This window comes from Diceros bicornis, chromosome 1 (assembly GCF_020826845.1).
Source record: "Diceros bicornis minor isolate mBicDic1 chromosome 1, mDicBic1.mat.cur, whole genome shotgun sequence".
Lineage (NCBI taxonomy): Eukaryota > Metazoa > Chordata > Mammalia > Perissodactyla > Rhinocerotidae > Diceros > Diceros bicornis.
The window spans coordinates 8,948,551-8,972,824 of record NC_080740.1 but is presented as its reverse complement, the minus strand read 5'-3'; the positions used below and the strand labels follow the sequence as shown (position 1 = coordinate 8,972,824).

Here is a 24,274-nt window from a genome sequence, read left to right as displayed (position 1 = left end):
GGGAGGGAGTGGTGGGGAGAGAGCGATGAAAGGAAGAAAGAGTAGGGAGAAATGCACCAAAGTTGGAAGCCAAAGAGTCTTTTATAACAAAATCTTGGAAATAACATCCCTTCCTTCTGCCTTATTCTATCGGTCACAAAGACCAACAATGGTACAGTGTGGGAGGGGGACTACATAAAGGTGGGAATACCAGGAGGTAGGGATCATTGTGGGCTATCTTGGAGGCTGTCTACCACCTTATTTTACCAAAGGAAAGAAAAAACCCTTTATTATATTCAGAGGTTCATAATAAAGCACTTGAATTAGATCTATTTCTTCATCTGTAAAAAGAATGAAAATATAGTTGTAATTTTATCAGTGCAAATGCACAAAATGTTTCCCCAAAGGTGTTAAATATTAAATTGTGTATCATTCCAAGCTAAATTCAAAACAGAATATAAAGAAAAGATTTAAAACTACTAAAAATCTGATGTGAAAAAAAAAACCCAATGTATCAAATAAGTGGTAAAAGATAAATTTAGATGGTGAGGCTTAGAGTCTGGTAGAAAAAAATAAAGGTTTTAAATATAGCTGAAATAGAAAAGCTTGCAAGTGTTTTAGTAATAAAAATTTTTGTTATAAGAAAAATAGTCCTACTGAAACATATGGTCATAATTCCAAGAATGTATTTTCTTCCTGCCTTTCTGCAATTAAGCTGCTTTTATCAATCATCAAGTAAAAGCGGTTTGAGAAGCAACAAAACCTTTAAGATTCTAAATATAAATAAATCACAAAACAAAGTAATTGAGGAGGTGACATTGTGTTCTTCACTGTAAACAGCATGCCACATTTTGTATAAAAAAAATGAGAGAAAAAAATAATTTGTACTTGCTGCTACTGCACCTAAACCTTGGGAAGATACACAAGAAACTAATAAAAATGATTAGTTGTTGAGATTGGAGAGTGGGAAGAACAAGTAGACACATGCAAGGTGGGAGATAAAACTTACATTGATAAGTTTTTAATATTTTTTATGATTTTTGAATCATGTATATATTACCTATTTGAAAGTCTTTTTTTAATCACAAAGGAAAAATTAAAACCTACGACAGGAGGCGGATTTGAGACTTGTTCTCCCGTTTTCCTCACTTGGCTGCCTTGTGATAAAACCCCCTCTGCAAAAAACACAACAAAACAAAACCTAGGATGGTTTGGAGGTTTCTGGTTTATATCAAGATATTTTCTTTTAAAATTTGAGTCAAGTTATCAAAATTATGCTTACTATTAAAAAAAGTTCTGTTCTTTACTTATAAAACAATATCTAAATCTAGGCTGTTATTTTTTTTTTAATTTTTTAAAAATTTTTTAATTTTTCCCCCAAAGCCCCAGTAGACAGTTGTATGTCACAGCTCCACATCCTTCTAGTTGCTGTATGTGGGACGCGGCCTCAGCATGGCCGGAGAAGCAGTGCGTCGGTGCGCGCCCGGGATCTGAACCCGGGCCGCCAGTAGCAGAGCGCGCGCACTTAACCACTAAGCCATGGGGCCGGCCCCAGGCTGTTATTAACTTAGGCAATTGAGACACCATAATCAGGCTACTACTTTTATGATTAAATTATAAGGTAAGATATTCACATAACACAGAAGACTCTAAAGTAAATTGTCTTAAAAGGGAAAGTTCAACTCTTTCTACATATTACCTACTTTTCAGATTTTCAACTCTTGCCTGGACAAGTCTAATGCCCACCACCTAACAGGGTCTCAGGCTGCCTTCTCATTACTGGTATGGCTCTCCTCTTGGGTTATTTTTTAACCACCCAGTCAAGACTCATGTCTCTATTATGACAATTACTTTTACTTTGTTAATTATCTGCTTCACACATTCAGCTCCAAGAGGGAAAGAACTATTTTATTCACCTTTCAATCAATGAAGCCTAATAAAGTACTCTGCATATAGCAAGTATATAGACACTGTTTGCTGGATGGCTGCATAAAACAAATGAGCTAGAGTTTACTTCATATTTCAAAATTCAGAGAAAGAGAGTAGTTTTAGAAGGCATAAGACCAAAAATAGATCATTGCAGACTGACTACAAAGAACCATTCTATTTCTTCACCTTTAAAAAAATTAAAATTTCAAATTAAGTACCAATGTGAAGAACAGGACCAAATAAGTAACAAATGCATTCAGAAACATATTATACATCTACAAAGAATACTTTGAAATGTGCCTCCAAAGGCACATAATTCCACTTTTTATTAAATGTAGAGACTTTATGAAAACAAATCCAAAGTTATCCCATCATGGGAAGAGTCCTCCACCGTTTGGTTATTTTAAGGTTGAAAGTTCAGTATTCAGAGATTGTGCAATTACTTATACTGCAAAAGAAACACACTATATAAAGAAAAATAATATAAATTGAATTTGATATGTAATTGTTTTATCTTACACCATTTCAATAAATTTCACAAATTATTACGTGTTGCCATTTTATTTGATATCTGCAACATTTTACACTGTTTATGAAGTAGCTACTTCCAGAAGACTGATATTCTCCTCCATACTGTGTCTTTGGCTAGTACTACAGATGTGATTCAGTAAGAACCATATGACCAAACTGATTACCATTCTCAGTCTCTCCTAGCCTGAGACCTCAGATCCTGAGTTACAACCCTGACTTGGTCTTCACGTTGAGATGCTTTGTAAATATTTTTCTTAAAACAAGGCTCTTTAGTGTAGTTTATTTTTCTTGAGATATACAGTGAGTGTTTTTGATACAAAAACATATATAGTGCACATGAGAAGAAAAGAAGCATCAAAATAATGATTCTATTTTATATAACTTAAATGACAGGTCTAACTAAAATATGCCCTTTTCTTTAATGCAACATACTTTTTTTCTTTTGCTGTTTGAAGTAAAGAGGAAAGCTCTGTAACAGTTTCAAATACATAGATAACTTATGTTAATATCCTGTTATAAAAAATAACTATCATAGAAAGAATTTAAAATATGCAAAAGTGCTTAGTTCATTAAAATTTATATTTAATACATTGGTGTCAATGAAAATATGCAGACTTGCCAAGAAACTTCTAAGGTTTAAAGGAGAAGTAAAAAGTAGAAAAAAAAACCTGTTTCAGGCTTCATTTATTGCTACATAATGACTACTTCAAGGGTCATCTGGCCTGTCGTCAATCACTCTTAGAAGTGGTAAATACAGTGGTATACTTTGGAAAGAAAGGAGGAAAAATAATATACTGCAATACAAAAATATTACCTATTTATAAATTATTAAAGATTTATAAAACACATACCGAATCACATGTTCTCGCTATAAAAACAATATAGTTAAATGTAGAAGCACAAAATCCTGAAGCACCCACAGTTATTTTAAGAATACCCACTTAATCAAGAAAAAACCATATATATATATATATAATAATCTGAGAAGAAAAAAGGCAAAAATTCTGATTTTAATCCAGAGTTTATCTAATCATGGAGGTAGGTCTCCACTCCAATTATACAAATAAGTTATCTGCCTTATTCAAAGAATTATCATATAAGTCTAAGATCTGGAAACTGGTCTGTGCCATTGAAATACATTTTTAATAGATTTTAGAAACCAAATACACAAAGCAGATATTTCCCTTATAACGTTACATCTGAAAAGAGCCTTCATTAAAATCATTCTTGGCATAAAGAGGTATACCTAAGTGCAGATACTTTGGCTTAGCATTTAAATAACACAGTAAATGCTACAAATATCTTAAAGGCAGAAGAAATCCTTGTCTTTTTAGTACTTGTATTAAGTGTAAAGCTTCAAAAACTGTGGATCTCTTAAATTTTTAGAGATTTAAATATTGTGCTAATGATTTAAAAAAATCATTCCTGCCTAAAGCAAAGCTTACATGTTTCAAACATTACATATATATTTAATTTTAGTGTTTGTAGCATTTCAGCTTTAATGCTGGAGTTAGTTTTAACAAATCAGTTTGCAATATATATGACCCACATCTTTCACTAAAAAAGATTTTCTATAATGAAAAATACTAATTCTATTTCTAATGGTAAACTAGTAGAGTTGGAGGTCCCACCGTGGATCACAGGGATTAGAGCACTATCAAGATCATTGAGATAATGCTGAGGGAGAAGTTGGCCTTCAGATCCTGCCTGAAATTCAACCTGGAAAAAAAAATCTGAATAAGTCAACCCTAGAAAGTGAGCAATCTTGTTTAGCTCAGCAGATGAATATAAAATAATTAAACTATTTAAAAATATCATTCAGTTTAAGCATATTAAGAAAATATTTGATATTTTATTCATAAAATGTTTTACATTCTCCTATACTTCTTTTATCCATCTACTACATAATTTATAATTGTCCCTCCCACAGATAACATAAAAATTTTAAAAATTGCCACTACTTCATATAGTTTCTTTTCAATGAACATGTGAATACATTGGAGGACTAAGGTTTTGAATGACGATCAACATGACTTTAATAAAAACCACATTGGTATTAAAAAATAATCTAAAATATTTTGAATTTGTTGTTGCAATAATATTTAATATTTGAATTTCATGTTGCTTGTGAAAATTACACCTTAATACATTTGACTAAAAAATATATTAACAGTGCTTACTCAACAACTACCCGATGCTTCCTTGAAACATGAACTTTTAACAGTGAGGTGAAACTCTCAGTTCTTCCTTCCAATAAGAACTATGAGTATAACACATCCTGGCTGAAGAAGAGCAAACCTTCAGCATATGAACTCATTCATGTTTATATTAACCATTCTAATTAAGAAACTGCTTTGAAATCTCCTATATTGGATGTTGGAAACAGTTAGAAATGCATATGAAAATAATACTGGAGTACCATTTTTCACCTATCAAATTGACAAAGTTCAAAAGTTTGATTACATACTGCTTTGATAAGGATGTGGGGGAAAGAACACTCTCAAATTGTGGTAGAAATATAAACTGGCAAAACCTCTATTTGAGACAATATGGTAATATCTATTGAGTACATACTTGGACCTGGCAATTCTACTTCTAGGAATGTTTCTTATATACTCACGCAAAAGCAAAGTATTGTGGATAACTTAAATGTCAATCAGTACATACCAAGCATGCATAAGAACTAGTTAAATAAATTATGGTACATTTATATAATCAACTACTACTACACAACCGTTAAAAAGAATATGTAGTAATACGAAATATCTCTAAGATATATTGTTAAATAAGCGAGGTAAAAAAAAAAACAGTGCAAAGGGGGGGCACAAAAAGGACACACATACTTACTTGCTCGTACATGCATAAAATCACAAAGAATACATTGAAATGGGTAACATTTCATTGCCTGACCAGGAAAGGAGGATGAAGGGGAGTATAGAGGTAGACTAAAGGGTTAGGAATCAAGGCTAGGAAGGAGATCTTTCCAGGACTGTAATCTTACATAACTCTACTGGGAAGCATTTATATTGTAGCCTGGAGTTATTATCTCCAGGGGCCACCAAGTACACAGACTACAGTGTGAATGCTGCTCCCTGGAAACGGTCAATGAGGTGGTCCTGTTACAGACACACTGTTAGACTTCTGTAATTTTAAATCATGTGAATATAGAATCTAGTCAGAATAATAAATAAAAAACCCTACTTATCACGCAGGATTGTTGTGGAGCAGGGGTCAGCAAACTATGACCTGAGGGCCAATCTGGCCCATCATTTTTATAAACAAAGTTTCACTGGAACACGGCTGAGCTTGTTAGTTTACATTCTGTCTATTGCTGCTTTCGCACCATAATGACAGAGTGTAGTTGTGAAAGAAATCATACAGCCCACAATGCCTAAAATATTTACTGTCTGGCCTTTTACAAAAACAAGTTTGCTGATCCCAGTTGTGGAGAGTAAAGGAGATAATGTACATGAAGTGTGTAGCATACAATGATGATCAACAAATTTTAGTTCTCTTCATTCACCCCAAAATAAAAGGCTAAAGAGAAAACTTTTGATTAATACATGACATATTCATTTCAAAAAGATATCACAAAAACATGCCTTACCATATCAGTGTCAATGGAAACTCGGAGGCTGATTTTATTCATCCCATTACTCTTTAGAGTTTTCAGGTGAGGGCACAGTGCAGCACTACAAGCCATGGCTATTTCTTTTGCAAAGTGATAACGAGTTGCAGAAATAGATAAATCCTGGTCCTTTAGGAAGTAAAACACCTGAAATGTATTTATTAGGAAACAAGTCATGATTAAGACTAAAAGCTTTAAAAATGCAACAATTGATACTTTCAATTCAACTTTAATAAAATCCCAATGTTAGTGCCATGAAATTCACTAGTTAAGAGCATTATATATATATATATAGCCTAATCTATACTGTAAGTAAAAACTTAAAACTGAAGGTTATGGAATATGGAAATGATTTAGCTATTTTTGCCTAAAGTTAACCTGTAGTAACGAAAGCCTTGTTAACTCAGTTTAGAGAAGGGGACTAATGAGTCCATCCTATAAGATTACTATCTGATAAGGACATCTTAATGAAGTTAAGATCAAATAAATAATATTCTATAATTTCTGTGTCCTCTATAGTTTTGATCTATCTTGTACAAGCATAAAACCACAAAGAAAACATAAGAAATGAGTAACACTGATTGCCTGACCTGGGTGGTAGAATGAGGGGGAGTATGGACATGAACTAAGGGGTTGGGAGTCTATAATTTCATATCCTCTTATTAAAAAAAAATTGGAACATACGAAAATAACTGTCATATATATGTGAATGCTAATTATAAACTGATGTCAATATTTTATTTTTTGTAAAATAAGAGAAAAATGAAAATAATATGGTCAAACAACACATTACTGTACAAAGATGGCAATGATGCCAAAACTTAACTGTGAGCTGGCAGGCAGTACCACCCTACAACAGCCTGAAATAATCCTATGGAAATCCAAATCTGCTGTATAAAAGGCAGTCTGGGGTGAATACATGTGTGTCTCAAGGTATAATGTAAATAGTATAATAAGCTGCACTTAAACCTTCAGATTTTAACTACTGCAAAATCTCCACGTTAAAAAAACAAAAACCATATCCAAACACAGCATGTAAAGGGAAGGAATCTTCTTTCTCAGTTACCTCGGTACACTTTACAATCTTCTCACCATTTTCAAAATCTTCTTCCAGCTTTATTTTTTCACTTGGAAATCCTTCTAATGATATTCCATCCACTGAACTAATAACACTACATATACGACATAATACAACAGAATTATTAGTACCAAAGTGTTTCCTATGAAATGAACTATTAGATTTGAACAAATGGAATAAGGAGAAAAATTATGAAAGCTATAAATTTAAAGCAGTAGTAAGATATCTCAATTATATACAAAATAATTAAAACTGTAGTTCATATTCATTTACCAAGATTTCTTGATTGTGTAGCAAATTATATCTACTTTTTTCATATGCCCAGTTCAGACCTGAGACTTAAAATACCTTAAATAGTCTCCTAACAGAAAAGCTGTCTCATGAATTTCAAAAACTCTACTTTGGAGTCCTTCAGCATTAGCCCTCTTCTTCCTTCTTTGCTCCAGAACCCTTAGCCAATCTCCAAAAAAGAAAGAAAATGAGTAACTGAAAAGAGAGAGTGGCAGTAATATTCTGTAAGGCCACTAATGTATATATTATTGAGTTCAGTTGTTTGTAGTTACAGTGAATCAACATAATGCAGAATAAACATCCAAAAGGAATCCTTTACTTACTTGACAAAAATAGGTACCATATGACAGAAAAAGTGTCTTATCTTTCTCAGCCCTGGCATCAAGACCACAGTGCTACACAATGGACATTTTATCATTGGCCCCCTCCCAAACCGACCACCCTTTAATAATCTGCAGCATCCCGGCCAAGAAAACACCCATGTGGCTGGTCAGGCACATGTTTGAAAAAACAGACTGCATTCATTAACTGGAGTATAAGCATTTACATTCATGGTATAATTCTATATTTATTAATAAATATTTAATTTTATTAACAGGATGTTTCTATCCTTCCCCCATTGAACAAATCAATTAGATTTTAGTCACAAAAAATGCCTACCCTTTGTTTCCTTTTTCTTCAGAATCTACCCAGCAGATATCCACATATTCTCTCAGGTCTACAGCATCAACTTTCCCACATGTAATTTTAAAGTCCTTTTGTTCTCGTAGAGCTAACCGCAAGCCCTCCATGGTCTCTGGAGTTATTTGTACCATTAAGCCATCTAAAAATGACAGTTATGTTTCACATTTATTTTACTAAATATCAATTTATATGTCTAAGCCACAAAATTTGCTATCAAAATATGTTCTGTGCAAGTTTTAGATCATGTGTTAAATCATCTTAATGTTTTTTTTCTACTAGGAAATAAGAAAAATATTTCACAAAGTTAAGGATTCTTTTTTTTTAATGGTTAAAAAAGGTGAGAATTTCCATTTCTGGCTATAATGAAATAACTGATATAAAATTAGCCCTTTCATAACAACCAACCATAAGACTAGATGAGATGTATAAGGCAATTGTTTTCAGGTACTGGACAGTAGAAGTGCAGTACGATGATCCCTAGAGGAAAACTCAGCAGGTGAGCCCACAATTGCCCAGGCTCTCTGCTTGGGCACAACTTCTACATGGTGAACCACACTACTACAATGGCCCTACTGGGCAAAGAAGTCAGAGATGAGAGTTTGGGGAAGCCTGGAACCTGGGGTCAAGACACTGAAAAGGGGGCACCAGAAGACTCTGTAAGGGTCCTTTTGAGTCTCTGGACTAGAACTGGGGACACGTTAACAGAATGAGACTAGATGAAGCCTAACAGAGAACAGCTGTTATAGTGCTGGGAACAGAACAGAGATACCAAAACTCAAGCAATCTTAGAGGATACTGGTGGCCCGACCCAAGCAAAGTAGAGAGACCTCATTAGCACCTCACCAACTTCAGCTGTAGCAAAGCCCAAACAAAGGCCTTACAAAATCTACAGAAAAAACAGATTTGGAGAATGAGTCTCGTCAGATTAGAGAAGATTCGTAAACACCTTAGAATTTCCACAGATCCATCCTAAAGTGAAAAATAAAGTCTACAGAAGCCGAAGGTGATCAGCCATGAAAATGCCTTTGGCAACACAAATAACCTTCTTCAGCAAAAGCCAATAGAATCTAAAGTCTCTAAAGCATATCAACAATGGCAAATACATAATAAAAAATTACTAGACAGAAACAGGAAAATGTGAGCCCCTACATAACCAAAACCAACCATGAGATGGCCAAGACATTGGCTTAAACACACAAACACTTTACAACATCTATTCTAAATACATTCCAAGACCTAAAGGAAAACACATTCAAAGAACAAAAAGCAAATATGGACTAAATGAATACACAGATAAAAAAATCTTAGAGAAATAGAAACTGGAAAAAGAATCAAAAAAAAATTCTAGAACTGAAAAGTGTAATCTAATTGAAATTGAAACCTCAATGGACAGGCTTAATAGTAGCTTGAAGATGGCAAAAGAAAGAATCAGAGAACATGAAGAAAGATCAATAAAAATTATCCAATGTGAAGAACACAGAGAAAAAAGACTGAAGAAAAATGAACACAGCATCAAGGACCCATGAGATGGTATAAGGCAGTCTAATAGACAGATAGGTAGATAATTTAGACATTTCCCCAAAGAAGAAAGACTGGGAGATAAAAATAAGATATTCCCCAAATTTGATGAAAAATATTGACGCACATATCCAAAAAGCTCAATAAATGCCAAGCAGGATAAATAAAAAGAAAACCACACTGAGGCACATCACAGTAAAACTGGTGAAAACCAAAGATAAAGAGGATATCTTGAAAACAGATTAAGGAAAAGGGCACATTAAATACAGGGAAACAAATTATTACTGACTTTTCATTAGAAACAATGGAGGCCAAAAGACAATAAAATGACATCTTTAAAGAAAATAACTTGCAAAGCAGAATTCTACATCTAGCAAAAATATTTTTCAAAAATGAGGAAGAAACAAAAATAGCTTCAGATAAATGAAAGCCCACCTATTTGTGCTACAAAAAAATGCTAATAACTTCTGGTTTCTGTTCCAATGTGTAAAGAGCTTGGAAGTCGTCACTCCTATCCTCACAGTAAGAAAAAAGCTGAACAAAGTGAAAATGAACAACTCTTAGATCTATCAGAGAATTGAGGTCACAGGGCAAACCGCTGCCCTGGAAAGAGTTTTCAAAATAAAATTACCAGACATGCAAATAAATGGTAAAATATGGCTCACACACAGTGGGAAAAAAGCAGGTAATAGAGAGTGTCCCTGAGAAAAACCAAGACACTGTACTTACTAAACAAAGACTATAAATGAGTTATTTTCAGTATGTTCAAAGAACTAAAGGAAAACATGTCTAAAGAACCAAAGGACAGTATGACAATGATGTCTCACCAAATAGAGAATATCAATGAAGACACAGAAATTATAAAATTATAAAATAGAACCAAACAAATTCTAAATTTCAAAAGTAGAGAAACTGAAATGAAAAATTGACAAGTGGAGCTCTACAGCAGATTTGAGTAGGAAGAAAAGAGAATCAGTGAACTTGAAAACAGGTCAATTGAGATTATCTAGTCTGATGAACAGAAAGGAAAAAAAGAATGACAAAAAAGGAACAGTCTCAGAGACCTGTGGGAACATCATCATCATCAAGAGTACCAATGTATGCATAACAGAAGTCCCAGAATGAGAGGAGACAGAGGGAAAGAGGCAGGAAGAATATGTAAACAAATAATGATGAAAAACTTCCCAAATTTGATGAAAAACATTACTGCACATCCAAGAAACTTAACTTCATGAGGATAAACTCAAGGGGATCCATACCTAGACACATCTTAATCAAACTGTGAAAGACAAAGAGAGACTCATGAAAGTAGCAACAGAGAAGCAACTCATTACATTCAAACAATCCCAAATAAAATTAGCAGCTAACTTATCATCAGAAACTATGAAGGCCAGAAGACAGTGAGATGACATATTCAAAGTGCTGAAAGAAAAAGACTGTTAAACAGGAAATTCTATATCCAGGAAAACTGTCCTTCAAAAATGAAGGAGGATTTAAGAAATTCCCAGATAAAAACTGAGACAATTTGTTGGTAGCACACCTGACCTACAAGATATATTAAAGGGAGTCTGTCACACAGAACTAAAAGGACACTAGACAGTAACTCGAATCTACATGAAAAAATAAAGAGCACTGGTAAGGTTACTACATAGGTAAATATATAAGACAATATAAATGTATTTTTGGTTGTAACTCTTTTTTCCTTCTATCTGATTATTTTTTTTAAATGTTTTATTTATTTATTTTTTTCCCCCAAAGCCCCAGTAGATAGTTGTATGTCATAGATGCACATCCTTCTAGGTGCTGTATGTGGGACGCGGCCTCAGCATGGCGGGAGAAGCAGTGCATCGGTGCACGCCTGGGATCCAAACCTGGGCCGCCAGCAGCGGAGCGTGCCCACTTAACCGCTAAGCCACGGGGCCGGCCCTCCTCCTATCTGATTTAAAAGACACTGCATAAAGCAATAATTATAAATCATTGCTGATGGGCACACAATGTATAAAGATGTAATTTGTATGACAATAATAGCACAAAGGAGGAGAGAGGGAATGAAGCTACATAGAAGCAAAGTTTTGGTATACTATTGAAATTAAGTTGATATTTACTTGAACTATATTATTATAAGTTAAGATATTAATTGTAATGCCCATGGTAAGCACTAAGAAAATAACTCAAAAAATACATATATAAGAAATGACAAATGAATTAAAATGGTACACTAGAAAATATTTAACACAAAAGAAGGCAGTAATGGAGGAATAAAGAAACAAAAAAGAATGGACAAATCTTTAGCTAGGATGACCAATAAAAACAGACTGTGACCGTATTTGGAGACAAGGCCTTTAAGGAGGTAATTAAATTTAAAGGAAATCATTAGGGAGGTGCCCTAATCTGATAGGACTGGCATCTGTATAAAAATAGACAACCGAGCTCACTAGCCATACACATGAACAGAAAAAGGCCCTATGAGGACACAGTGAGAAGGTGCCATCTGCAAGCCAAGGAGAGAGGCCTCACCAAAAACAAACCCTGCTGGCACTTCAATCTGGGACTTCCAACCTCCAGAATTGTGAGAAAATAAATTTCTGTTCTTTAACCCACTCAGTCTATGTATTTTGTTATGGCAGCCCAAGTGGACTAATACATTAAATATTAAAAGAGCTTGAGGAGACATAATCATCTGAAGTTATTGGATCTCATTTGGATATTGATTTGAACAAACTTAAAAAAAAGTGAGATAATGGGGGAAATGTGACTAGGGATTGGATATTTGATATATAGAAATTATTGATACATTTTTTAGGTGTGATAATAGTATTGTGATTGTGTTTCTGAAAAGATGCTTCTTTTAGAGATATATATTGAAATATTTATGAATGAAATTATATAATAAAATAATCCAATGAGGGGAGAATAGATAAGGATATAAGTAAAATAAGATTGGCCCTAAATTAATAATTATTAAAGATGGATGATGGGTCCATTAAGGGTTTATTATTCTTTTTTACTTTTATGTATCTTTGATGTTTTCATAGCAAAAGTAAAAAATGAAAAAATAAAAATAAGATAGTATGGTACTGGTGCCAAGTAAGACAGACCAGCCAAAACAGTTATAAAAACTGAACACAGAGCCCAGAAACAGAGTCTTGCACAAGTAAAACCTGATATGCAACAGGATTACATTACAGATTACTGGGGAAAAGGGACTGTGGTATAATAGGAAATGTATACTTGGTCTTTGTCCCTGGGTCCTGGCACACACCTCCTAAAACCCTTGGAATCTCCAGAGGGATAGGAGTATCTTTTGTATGCTAATGAGATAAGAGGTGGCTAAGAGCCCCTAGATAGCTTCAGTATAGGAGCTGATCCCCAGACAGACTAAGGCATGATTAGAGGATTGAAGGTTGGAACTTTCATCCCACCCCCATCTCCTCTCGGGAGGGTAAAGAGGCTGGAGGTTGAGTTCAATCAGCAATGGCCAATGATTTAATCAATCATGCCTCTATAATGAAAGTTCCATGAGAACCCCTAAACATTGGGGTCTGGAGAGTTTTCACATTGGTGAACACACCTAAAGTGCTGGAAGGGTGATGTGTTGGGAGGGTGGTACACCTGGAGAGAGTGTGGAAACTCCATGACCCTTTCCCCATACCCTGCCCTATGCATCTCTTCCACTTGGTTTTTCCTGAGTTGTATCCTTTACAAATGCTTTATAATAAACTGGTTAACATAAGTAAAGCGATTTCTGTTAGCCATTCTAGCAAGTCAGCCAACTTGAGGAGAAGGTGGTGGGATCCCTTGATTTATAGCCAGTTATTCAGAAGTACAACAGGCCCGACTTGTGACTGGCATCTAAAGTAGGGGGCAGTCTTGTGGGACTGAGCCCTTAACCTACGGGGTCTGTGCTAACTCTGGGTGGTTCATGTCAGAACTGAACTGAATTGTTGGACACCCAGTTGGTGTCAGAGAAAACTGGTTAGTGTGAGGAAAAAAACTCACACATTTGGTATGAGAGGTGGTGTGAGTGAAAAATCTCTCTCATTAGGACTATTCAATGACTGACGCTTGATCAATTCCTATTCAAATGTAGAAAAACGTCACTGGATCCCTACCTTACACAATGCATAAAAATAAATTCCAGATAAATTAAGGACTTAAGTGTTAAAGGTAAAACTTTAAATCTTCAGGGACAAGACAAGAGAACATCTTTTTAACCACAGGATAGGAAGATTTCTTAAACAAAAAACAATAACCATAAAAGATTAATAAATTATACTGTATTAAAATGAAGGCCTTCTATTAAAAAGAGACTATAAAATGGTAGGGGAAATCTACAACACATAGAAAACTATATAACTATAAATCAGTTAGAAAAAGACACAAAACAATAGAAAAATGGGCAAAAGATGTGAACAGGCATTTCACAGAAGAGGCAATATATGTGTCCAGTAAATATGTCATAAGATGTTCTACTTATTAGAGGAATGCTAATTATGACCATGTTCAGAGATACCTACCAGATTGACGTAATTAAGTAGTCTGATAACACCATGTTTGGAGAACATGCAGATCAATGGAAAATCTTATATATTCTGAGGGTAATGTAAACTGGTACAACCACTTTGGTGAACGATTTAGCAATATTTTGTAAAGCTGAACATTTACTAATCTACTGGCCAAGAAATTCCACTCCTGGATACATACTCTAAGAAACTCTCAGACACGTGCCAAATGCCCACATACACCACTAAGAATGCTATGAGCAACATTTGATAATAGCAACAAAGCAAGAAAACCAGATGTTCATGATCAAAAGATGGATAAACTATCATACCTTCACAAAATAAAATATTTAATAGCCTTGAAATTGAATAAGCTGTAGTTGCCGGCAACAACATGCAAAAATTTTAGAGACATAATGTTGTATAAATACAGTTCCATAAGACTATGTGAAGAATGATATCACTTTTATAAATCTCCCAAATAAGCATAAACAAACAATAACATATGTTTAGGCATATGTTTATACAGAGTAAAAAAAAATTAAGAGAATGATAAACACAATATTCAGTCTAATAGTTAATTCTTGGATAGAGGAGGAAGAAGGCGTAAGTAGACCCAAATACTGGTCATGTTCTAGTTCTTGGGTTGGGTTAATTTCATATAAGTTTGCAGTGCTATGCTTTATAACTTACATATATTCTTTTATAAGTATCAAATGCAGTTTTAAAAGGAAATGGAAAAAATCTTTACATTAAAACAACCTTAAAGATGGTGCTCATACCTTCAACTATGCTGGACTTAGCAAGAAATCCTGAAGAGGTTTTTAGAGCTCCATTGAATACCACAAAACTTGCACCTGTAACTGATAAAAAAAAAAATACAACAATTATGTTTTAAGCTCCTCTTTTTTATCTGCTATTTGTTAAATGCATGATTTGGAGCATGGCAAATTTTAAGTACTCAATGAATGCCATGCCCATACCACTTACATTAGAAAGCTAATAAACAACCAAACTAAACAAAATTAAGATAAAATACTGTATAAAGGTAATTTAATGTTTGTATCTAATAATCGATGGAGTGTTGTATTATTTGAAATGTTTATGTCTGTGTCAGAGAGAGTGTGGGAAATCAAACATCCACTACTGGTGAAAGCATAAATCAAAACTCTCTCTGTGGAGGACAACTTGAAAATTATCTATTAAAGTTACAAATACATGTATCCTTTGATGCACCAATTCCACATCTAGGAATAAATGGCACGAATACAACGTTATTCACAGTACTTTTTTTTGCTGAGGAAGATTCACCCTGAGCTAACATCTGTTGCCAATCTTCCCTTTTTGCTTGAGGAAGACTCGGCCTGAGCTAACATCTGTGCCAATCTTCCTCTATTTTGTATGTGGGTCACTGCCACAGCATGGCTGCTGATGAGTGGTATAGGTCCATGTCCAGGAACTAAACCCAGGCTGCCAAAGCGGAGCACGCCAAACTTAACCACTAGGCCACCGGGCCAGCCCCCACAGTACATTTTTATAAATAGCCAAGGATTGGTAACAGCTATATCCATCAATAAGGGACAATTAAATGATGTAAACGTATAAAGTGGAAAGTTATGTGGAATGTGAAAATTCTTTAAATACTAACATAAAATAATATTGAAGATATGTTAACAAAAGAAAAAGCAAGGTACAGAATGGAACAAATGTTACCACTTGTTTAAAAAAGTGGAAGAAAGATGTGTGTGTGTTTGCTTAATTACACATATAAGCAAAAAAGTCTCAGAAAGGATATACAAGAAACTGGTAACACTGGTTTGGTTGTCTGTGGGGAGGGGAAGAGGGAGGCTTGGGGGTCACAGGAAGAAACGAGATTTTATAGTATAAATATTTTTATCTTTTGAATTTTTTTTTTTTTTTTTTTTTTGTGAGGAGATCAGCCCTGAGCTAACATCCGCCAATTCTCCTCTTTTTTTGCTGAGGAAGACGGCCCTGGGCTAACATCTGTGCCTATCTTCCTCCACTTTATATGGGACGCCGCCACAGCGTGGCTTACCAAGCAGTGCGTCGGTGCGCGCCCGGGATCCGAACCAGCGAACCCCGGGCCGCCGCAGCGGAGCGCGCGCACTTAACCGCTTGCGCCACCGGGCCGGCCCTTTATCTTTTGAATTTTATACCACAGAAATATATATCTACTCAACAAATAAATATCAAATAGTTGTTAACTTTTAATGACAAAAATGTCAATAACATGTTAAGTTAAAAAAGCACAATATAAAAGTATAAAAATATCCAGTATAAAATCATCTATTTAACATATATATTAATATAGGAAGGAAATATAGTAAAATGTCAACAATGGCCATATGTTGGCACTTTCTTTTCTTTTACTATTTTTCAAAACATATTTTCCAAGCTTACTGCAAATAAGTATACATTAATTTTATAAGCAGAAGAAAACATTTTATTAGCTGCCAGAATGTCAGACTATTTTAAATATGTTATTTTATCATAATGTATTCATTTTATGGAATATTTACTTCCACTTAACTTTCAACTTGTTAGGCCCTCTACTGCAAGGGTTTGGTAATTGCAGCATTTACTGAGGCCATTCAGCCAGAGCTGAGAGTAATGTCACCCACACACGCTACACACTCCACCATTTTTATAGTTTTTATATCTCCAACCACTTATGGTTTTATAAATCATTCTTGATCCTTATCCACCCTGCGTTCCCCTAACTAAGAGGAGTTGGAGCAGACAGCAAACAAAGGTGAAAAAACCTCACTCCAGAGAGAAATTCCTGAAAATAAGACTTCTACCATACGGGACACAATAAGCCTGAAGATACCTAAATACAGTATTCCAAGTCTTTAAACCTAATGTCGCCCAAGAGAAAAACACAAAAGCAATTTTTTAATCTGTGTAGCTAAAATTTTAAAGCATACTGTTTTATTACCATGGATTAAGCAAATAAGTAAAATATATATATTTCCTCTTTGAAAGGAATTCTATTTATTGAGGTGGTTTTACGGGTCAACACTAGGAACCAACACTCACCTTTTCTAGGATGGCCAGTGGCACTGCTGGCCTGTGTTTGATAAACTCCATCATTCTGTATACAGACTAGATGAGAATCTGCTTCTGTACTAAAACTAGCTCCAATGCTAATGACATGCTCATTAGAAGAATTTATTACTTTCATTACCTGGAAAAAAACAACATCCATTTAGAAACACTTTTATTAACATTTTATGCCTTTATCAGTTACAGTAATTCAAAGAGTCACATTTCTGACCAGCTTCATAATTATCAAGCTTTGATCTGAACAACTCTCTGAGAATGTGATAGAAACAAATGTTTGAAGACAAAATCACCTCAATTAACAGACAGATAAAACAGAAAAGAAAAAAGATGAAAAAATAGGATTAAACAAATCCCTTACTAGGAAACAAATCTAAAATTTCAAAAATAGTATTTTTTGCCATTATATATTAGTCTGATTCAAAACAAATTTAATTTGACACACTTCAAAGGAAATCTAATGTTCAATAATTATCTTCCAGATTTGAAGAAAGTGATTATACTTACATCACTGTATTTTTTCCGAGGTATTTTTATGCAGCTTTTCCCCATTTCCATATGAATCAATAGCTGATCTATATTATGCAAGGTATACTGGTAATTTCGAAGGTCCTACACAAAATAATGACATTTCCATAAACCTTAAACTACTATCCATGAGCATTTACCCATTCATTAAATCCTTTTTTAGGAGGATCCATCATTTTAAGACTTGTGATACATAACTGTCCAAATGCCATCCAGAAAGCAGTACCAACTTAAAAAACCAACTAATCCTTCTAGCTCCTCCACAACAGTAATAAGGAATATTGTTCTCAGGAAGAATTCTGTAATATTTGGGGTTCATCTCCTCCTAGTTATAGATCTTCCAAAATAGAATAAGTCTTCAACTGAACACATATAAAGAAAACTAAAGTTCACTGAAATACTTTTCTATGGTAACAGGTAAACACAAAATTACAGAAATTAGAGGTGGAAGGGAACCTGCGACTTCATCTAATCCAATCCTTCCTATTACAAATGAGGAAACTTAGGCCACAATTTGCTCAATATCACCCAACTGATTGACTTTACTAACACTTTCACTAAAGCTTCAAAAGCTTCAACAATTGTGTGATCTCATATTACCTAAATGTGTAAGCACTGCAGCAGAATGAATCAAAAGGCAATTAGAATCAGGTACACATAAATTAGGAGATGTGTTCTAAAAAGCAATTCATCAAAAACAGGACCCATTTATATTAAATGAATTAGGATTTATTACCAATGAACTTTCATCATACCAAATATGCCAAAGTAAAATAGGAAAATACAAATGTGTAAAATCTGCTAAATAAAATTTTAAAGTAACAATAGAAGAACATTTAATAAAAATAGTTCAATTACTCACAACAAGTAAGTTCATAATAGTGTGTCCTATTTCTCCAAAAAGAGGTTTTCGGCCTCTGATACTTGTTAGAGGAGCAGGATATGCTATATATAAGAAAGGACAACAGGTGACTGTCAACAAAAACCCAAAAAAGTCTTGAATTTATTACCTTTAATTCTCATTTTTCAAACATTGTAGATAAATACCACCAAATCAGTTCTTTGTGGAAAGTGAGAGATGACATTAACCCATACTGTGTATCTACTAGATGCTACATTGAACTGAGAACTTTACATACATTATCTTATTTAAACCCTATAACAACCCAATGAGGCAAGTATGTCTATCCCTACTTTACAAATGGGAAAGTAGAGACACAGAGATTAATAAATTTGCCTATGGTGACTAAGTTAATAACCAGTGAAACAGACTTGAAACTAGGCTTGCCTGATTCCAAAGCATTTCATGTTTTCATTATACCTGTTTCCACCAAATTATTATGGCTGGAAAATTACAATAATGGGCTAGACTCCTAAAGCTCTGATAATTTAAAAAAGAAATACAAAGAATTAAAGATTTTTAAGGCATTTACAATTAATTTTCAATTGTGCTAATTCATGGATGGTAGTAAACTTTTACAGTTCTTGTGTCAGCATGATGAAAAGGGGCATGCAGAGTGAGTGAAATCAATGCAGAGAAGAGGGGACGTGGAGTCTGTCACCTAACTACTTTTCTCTTTCTTTAGGGCACTAAAAATACTGTGCACCAAAAAGGAAAAGATAACTTGCTGGCAATGCAGCAGGGCCTCTGGAAGAAAAGGAAGGTGAAAAGAGAAGGTACGACTATTTCTATGATGACAAAAAGCAGACACATTTTTAACCTTCAGTTCTCAGCTTAGGTCATAAGCAAACAAACCTCTCTAATACCTATTATATAAATATACTTCCTTAAAATTCTAAGAAAACACACTTGACATTATCTTTTTTTTTTTTTTTTGGTGAGGAAGATTGGCCCTGAGCTAACATCGATTGCCAATCCTCCTCTTTTTGCTTGAGAAGACCGTCCCTGAGCTAACATCTGTGCCAATGTTCCTGTATTTTGTGTATGTGGGACGCCGCCACAGTATGGCTTGATGAGCAGTGTGCAGGTCCACACCTGCGACGTGAACCCTGGGCTGCTGAAGCAGAGCATGCGAACTTGACCACTATGCCACCAGGCTGGCCCCTGACATTATCTATTCTAAAAACTTAAGTCACAGTAACTCACATCTTTGCTATTACAAACATATTTTGTAGTTTCAAAAAGGACAACTAAGTTATTTGGAGGACAGAGGGTGTAGATAACAAAAAAAATAAGAGTGTAAAAGACATTAAAATGATATATAATATGATTAAGGTAAATGCTGACTTTTTACTTCATCTTTTATGAATGTGGAAGCATCCTTGCAACTTGATAGAGGTAATTTTATTTAAAACACTATTTTCAAAAGGTTATGGCTTAGAATGACATCCCGTTAAAGTTACAAAGGCACTCCATAAATCATCTAATCTAACATTTAATGGTAATAATCCAAACAAATGGTCTCAACCTAAAAGCACAGATAATCCCCATTTGAAAATTACTAACTTCGGACAGTCTTTCAGTCTTTAATCTTGGAACTCTAACATCTGACGTTAACTTTTCCATACGTATGTACCTCTACAACAAAGTAAACGCACATTCACACACATCACACTTCCAAGTTGATATCTAAAGAGGCACAGGCACCAATAACATCAAATGCCAGTCTATCTAAACTCCAGCAGAACACCAAGAACTCAGGAAACAGCCGAGGCTGGTTAACTTGTGTGTGTAACCAGTGATTTGCCCTCATCATCGCTGAACAGCTGTCACAGCTTTACAGCACCAAGCCCTGTGATCTCTTGAGAGGTTCCTCATGTTGCTCCATGATTTCCCTACTTCAATGTGAGACACACAGACTTAGTATCTAGAAGTGATACTGGCCAAACGTACAGATTATATGTGCCATAATGATTTAAGATTAGCTAGTATATTGACCTAACCTATAAAAATAGCATTCAAATATTAACATCAGAGAAAATATCAGGCTGAATGGATGAAACAGTTGGCTTAGAATGAAATTTCTTAAGCTCTTTGGTTTACATAGTACAAAACCTGAGATGAAAGTTAAATCTTCTTTCTTTTCACACAATTTAATAGCATTACATATTTACATCCTAAATGGTAGGGCCTCCCCCCAAATCAGAGTTTAATAAAATTTGCCAAATAGAGGGATTTAAATGAATATCTCTTTCACTGAATTTGCCCATTTTGAAATAGTAATGGTCACTTTTATAACTTCCCTACATTTAATTTTCCTCCAAAAAAATATCTATTAAGTTATATTAGAATCCAATGCCTGAAACTTCATTACATGTGATGTACTGCACATGAAATAAATAAGTTATTTCTTGAAAAAAGCAAGGGATAAAGGTAGGAATTCAAAAAGTTTAACACTAGAAATGATTTCAACTTAGAAATAACTGTAAACATATTTCATAACAGCTTTAGACTCTCCAGTTGATATGTAAATACACACACACACACTCACATATACATAAATGATATAGTCTATACATAAATGATATAGTCTACATCACTTTTGGATGATAAGCTAAACATCAGGAATATAAAATTAAGAATCGGGAACCTCAAGCTTAAAAAAGATGGCACGCACTATTTTTAAGTATTTCCTTCTCTAGAAAGTCAATTCCTGATTATAGTAAGTAACTAAAAGCAATAGCACTGATAATCCAAAAATCCTTTATGTTTGGCTTTATGATGTACACAAATGGGGGGGCAAAAATTTACCTTAATATGTAGGCAACATAACAAAATGAACTCCTTACAGTACATGCTTTTAAGAAAACTTTTCAAGGGCCGGCCCTGTGGCTTAGCGGTTAAGTGTGCGTCCTCTGCTGCTGGCAGCCCGGGTTCGGATCCCGGGCGCGCACCGATGCACCGCTTCTCCGGCCATGCTGAGGCCGCGTCCCACATACAGCAACTAGAAGGATGTGCAACTATGACATACACTATCTACTGGGGCTTTGGGGGAATAAATAAATAAATAAAATTATAAAATACAAAATATTTAAAAAAAAAGAAAACTTTTCAAGGTTTATATGTTTTGTTCTGAAATTCAAAAAAAATTTCTTTAAGGTAAGTTAATATAATAATTATGAACATCCAGAAACTTCATGACACACCAAGGTTGTGTAGACTAATTTGGTAGTAGAGGAGGGTTGTTTTGGAATTTTAAAAGTACATCAATACAAAAGTAGTCCCATTAATCCATTAAAAAATTGATTTTAAAAGGGCCAGCCCCGTGGCTTAGCGGTTAAGTGCGCGCGCTCCGCTACTGGTAGGTTCAGATCCTGGGCGCGCACCGACGCACCACTTCTCCGGCCATGCTGAGGCCACGTCCCACATACAGCAACTAAAGGATGGGCAACTATGACATACAACTATCTACTGGGGCTTTGGGGGGAAAAAAAAGGAGGAGGATTGACAATAGATGTTAGCTCAGAGCCGGTCTTCCTCAGCAAAAAGAGGAAGATTAGCATGGATGTTAGCTCAGGGCTGATCTTCCTCACAAAAAACAAAAAAATTGATTTTAATGATATCCCTGAAATTCTTATTTTACAATCAGTATATTTGAACCTATGTAATTTAACTTATGATTCTAAAACTTACCTTTATATTCTGCACCCAATCTCAACATCAAACGCATGGGAAAAACCTTTGCCCAAGGAATCTCTAGCTTCTGAATAAGAATTCCACAAAGGAAAGGATTACTTGGTAATGGGAGATCATCAAGTTTCTGAAAAGTAGGTGTAATAAACAGAAATCCTCCATGATCCTTGCTACTGAGAAAACACTCAGTAAAGGTAATATTGTCCAAGTTTTCTATGTATTTTCCTGGAAATAAAATCATTAATAAAAAGATTTTAAGTTGTTTTAAAGAGGCATTCTAAGTTTGAATGTCTCAATGTAAACTTTCTTAAATTAAGGCAATGTAGAATTTTTTTTTCTTATTTCCATTCTTAAAGAAGCATCTATTGAATACCTTGTGTGCACAAAGCTCAGTTATTCCTGGAGACTCGGAATTGTGAACAAAAATTTGAAAATGTTTCTAACCACAGGTGTTTTTAAAATTTTCTCCTTACTGCATGGTCAAGTGAAAAATCATCCTGTTCCCTCAATCTTATAGAGACAGTAAGAAAAGTATATAGACATTAAAAAAAAAAAAAAAAAATCAAGAAGGCAAATATATTTCCATTTCTTAAATTTTAAAAAATCTGTATAAAGACACTAATCACATAAAATGCTAGATTTAAGGAGACTGAAAATGATTACGATTTGTTAAGAAATCAACAGTCTCTTCACAAAACAAATCTTTAGTACAGTTAGCATAGTGAAAAGCATAAATGCCTTTAATTAATTTATCCATTCCCTAGTCTGAACAGTTCAAAATAAAATGCTATACCTTTGAGAGCATCCTTATATATGGTGATAAATAGTGTGAAGATGTCCTTAGGAATAGTATCTTCATTTGGCAAACATAACAATAGAATAATAATTTCTGCCTGTCCCAAGCCATGCAATCCATTGGTTGAGAAGTACCAATATTTGTCTGAGGAATCTTAAGTGATAAAAGCATACAATTATAAATGTCAACTTCTATTAACCAAAAAAACTAAACATAATTATTCTTTGCGTGAAGCACCACTTTTCAAATTCCTTATTTTCCCAAAGTTCTCTTCACAAAAACTTTAAATTGAATTGTATAAGATTAGTATAAACAAGATAAAGGATGAAACATTATCTTATGGAGTTAATTAATAAATAACACTAAAATAAAAGATGCACTAATATGCTGAAATGTAGTGGGTAAGAATCAGTTTAGTTTCAAAGAACAAAAAGCTGAGAGATGCATTGTTGAGTATTGAGGATTATTTATTACTGAGGATTATTTATTTCCTTACTTTTAGTTAGGTCACATGTCACTTACTTTAAAAGTGTCTTTATTGCTACTAAATCAGGATTCTTGCTTATCTCAATTACCAAATTTCAGTTTATCTAAAAGCTATATGAAAGACTCAATTATATCATGAGCACAAAAATACAGCTCAGCTGAGCCCATGACCTTAACCTAGTACTGACTGAGGGACACTAGTAAAAATCTGTAAGCTTGTATTTCAAGTCTTACTGAATATAAATTTGCAAAATTTATTTATATTCATATTGGCTGAAAAATCAATATCCAATGCACCTTATTTTTCACAGTTGCCAGTCAAAATCTAACCTGAAGAGTAATTAATTCAGAAACTCTGCTTAGCAATTAGGCAAAAAAAGATGAATCATTACTTACAAAATACTAACTTGACATTCACAAGTAGATTAGCATTTAGGACAAACGTAACAGGATGAAAACCTTCGCCTTCAAGAAGCAAAATAATCTGCTCATGAGATGGGTGTTCTTCTACTACAGGCACTAAACCATGAAAGTAACATGTTAATTAGGATAAATAGGACTTCCTGTTAAATATGCTTGCAAGGAAAAAAACACATTTATAAATCTACCAATGGTTTAATCAAATTTAAAAACAAAAGCAAACATG

At 34.3% G+C, this 24,274-nt stretch overlaps 1 protein-coding gene across 8 annotated transcripts in view; it reads right to left on the bottom strand.

Moving 5' to 3' along the window:
- Nucleotides 1-2,450: 2,450 nt before the first annotated feature.
- The window catches only part of ZFYVE16 (zinc finger FYVE-type containing 16), a 47,469-nt gene continuing 25,645 nt past the window's right edge, over nt 2,451-24,274 (bottom strand). For 6 of the 8 annotated variants that reach the window (XM_058570164.1, XM_058569692.1, XM_058569785.1 and 3 more), the window contains 12 exons: nt 24,025-24,147; nt 23,140-23,295; nt 22,347-22,571; nt 18,615-18,697; nt 17,732-17,836; nt 17,201-17,348; nt 14,923-15,003; nt 8,097-8,259; nt 7,494-7,595; nt 7,134-7,239; nt 6,047-6,214; nt 2,451-4,158 (listed from right to left, as the gene is read on the bottom strand). In XM_058570164.1, the coding sequence (XP_058426147.1) occupies nt 3,997-4,158; nt 6,047-6,214; nt 7,134-7,239; nt 7,494-7,595; nt 8,097-8,259; nt 14,923-15,003; nt 17,201-17,348; nt 17,732-17,836; nt 18,615-18,697; nt 22,347-22,571; nt 23,140-23,295; nt 24,025-24,147 (1,622 nt within the window). In that variant the 3' untranslated portion in view covers nt 2,451-3,996. Of the gene's footprint in view, nt 4,159-6,046; nt 6,215-7,133; nt 7,240-7,493; nt 7,606-8,096; nt 8,260-14,922; nt 15,004-17,200; nt 17,349-17,731; nt 17,837-18,614; nt 18,698-22,346; nt 22,572-23,139; nt 23,296-24,024; nt 24,148-24,274 lie in introns of those variants that run through there. The other 2 variants (XM_058570083.1, XM_058570246.1) reach the window with 2 other exon arrangements.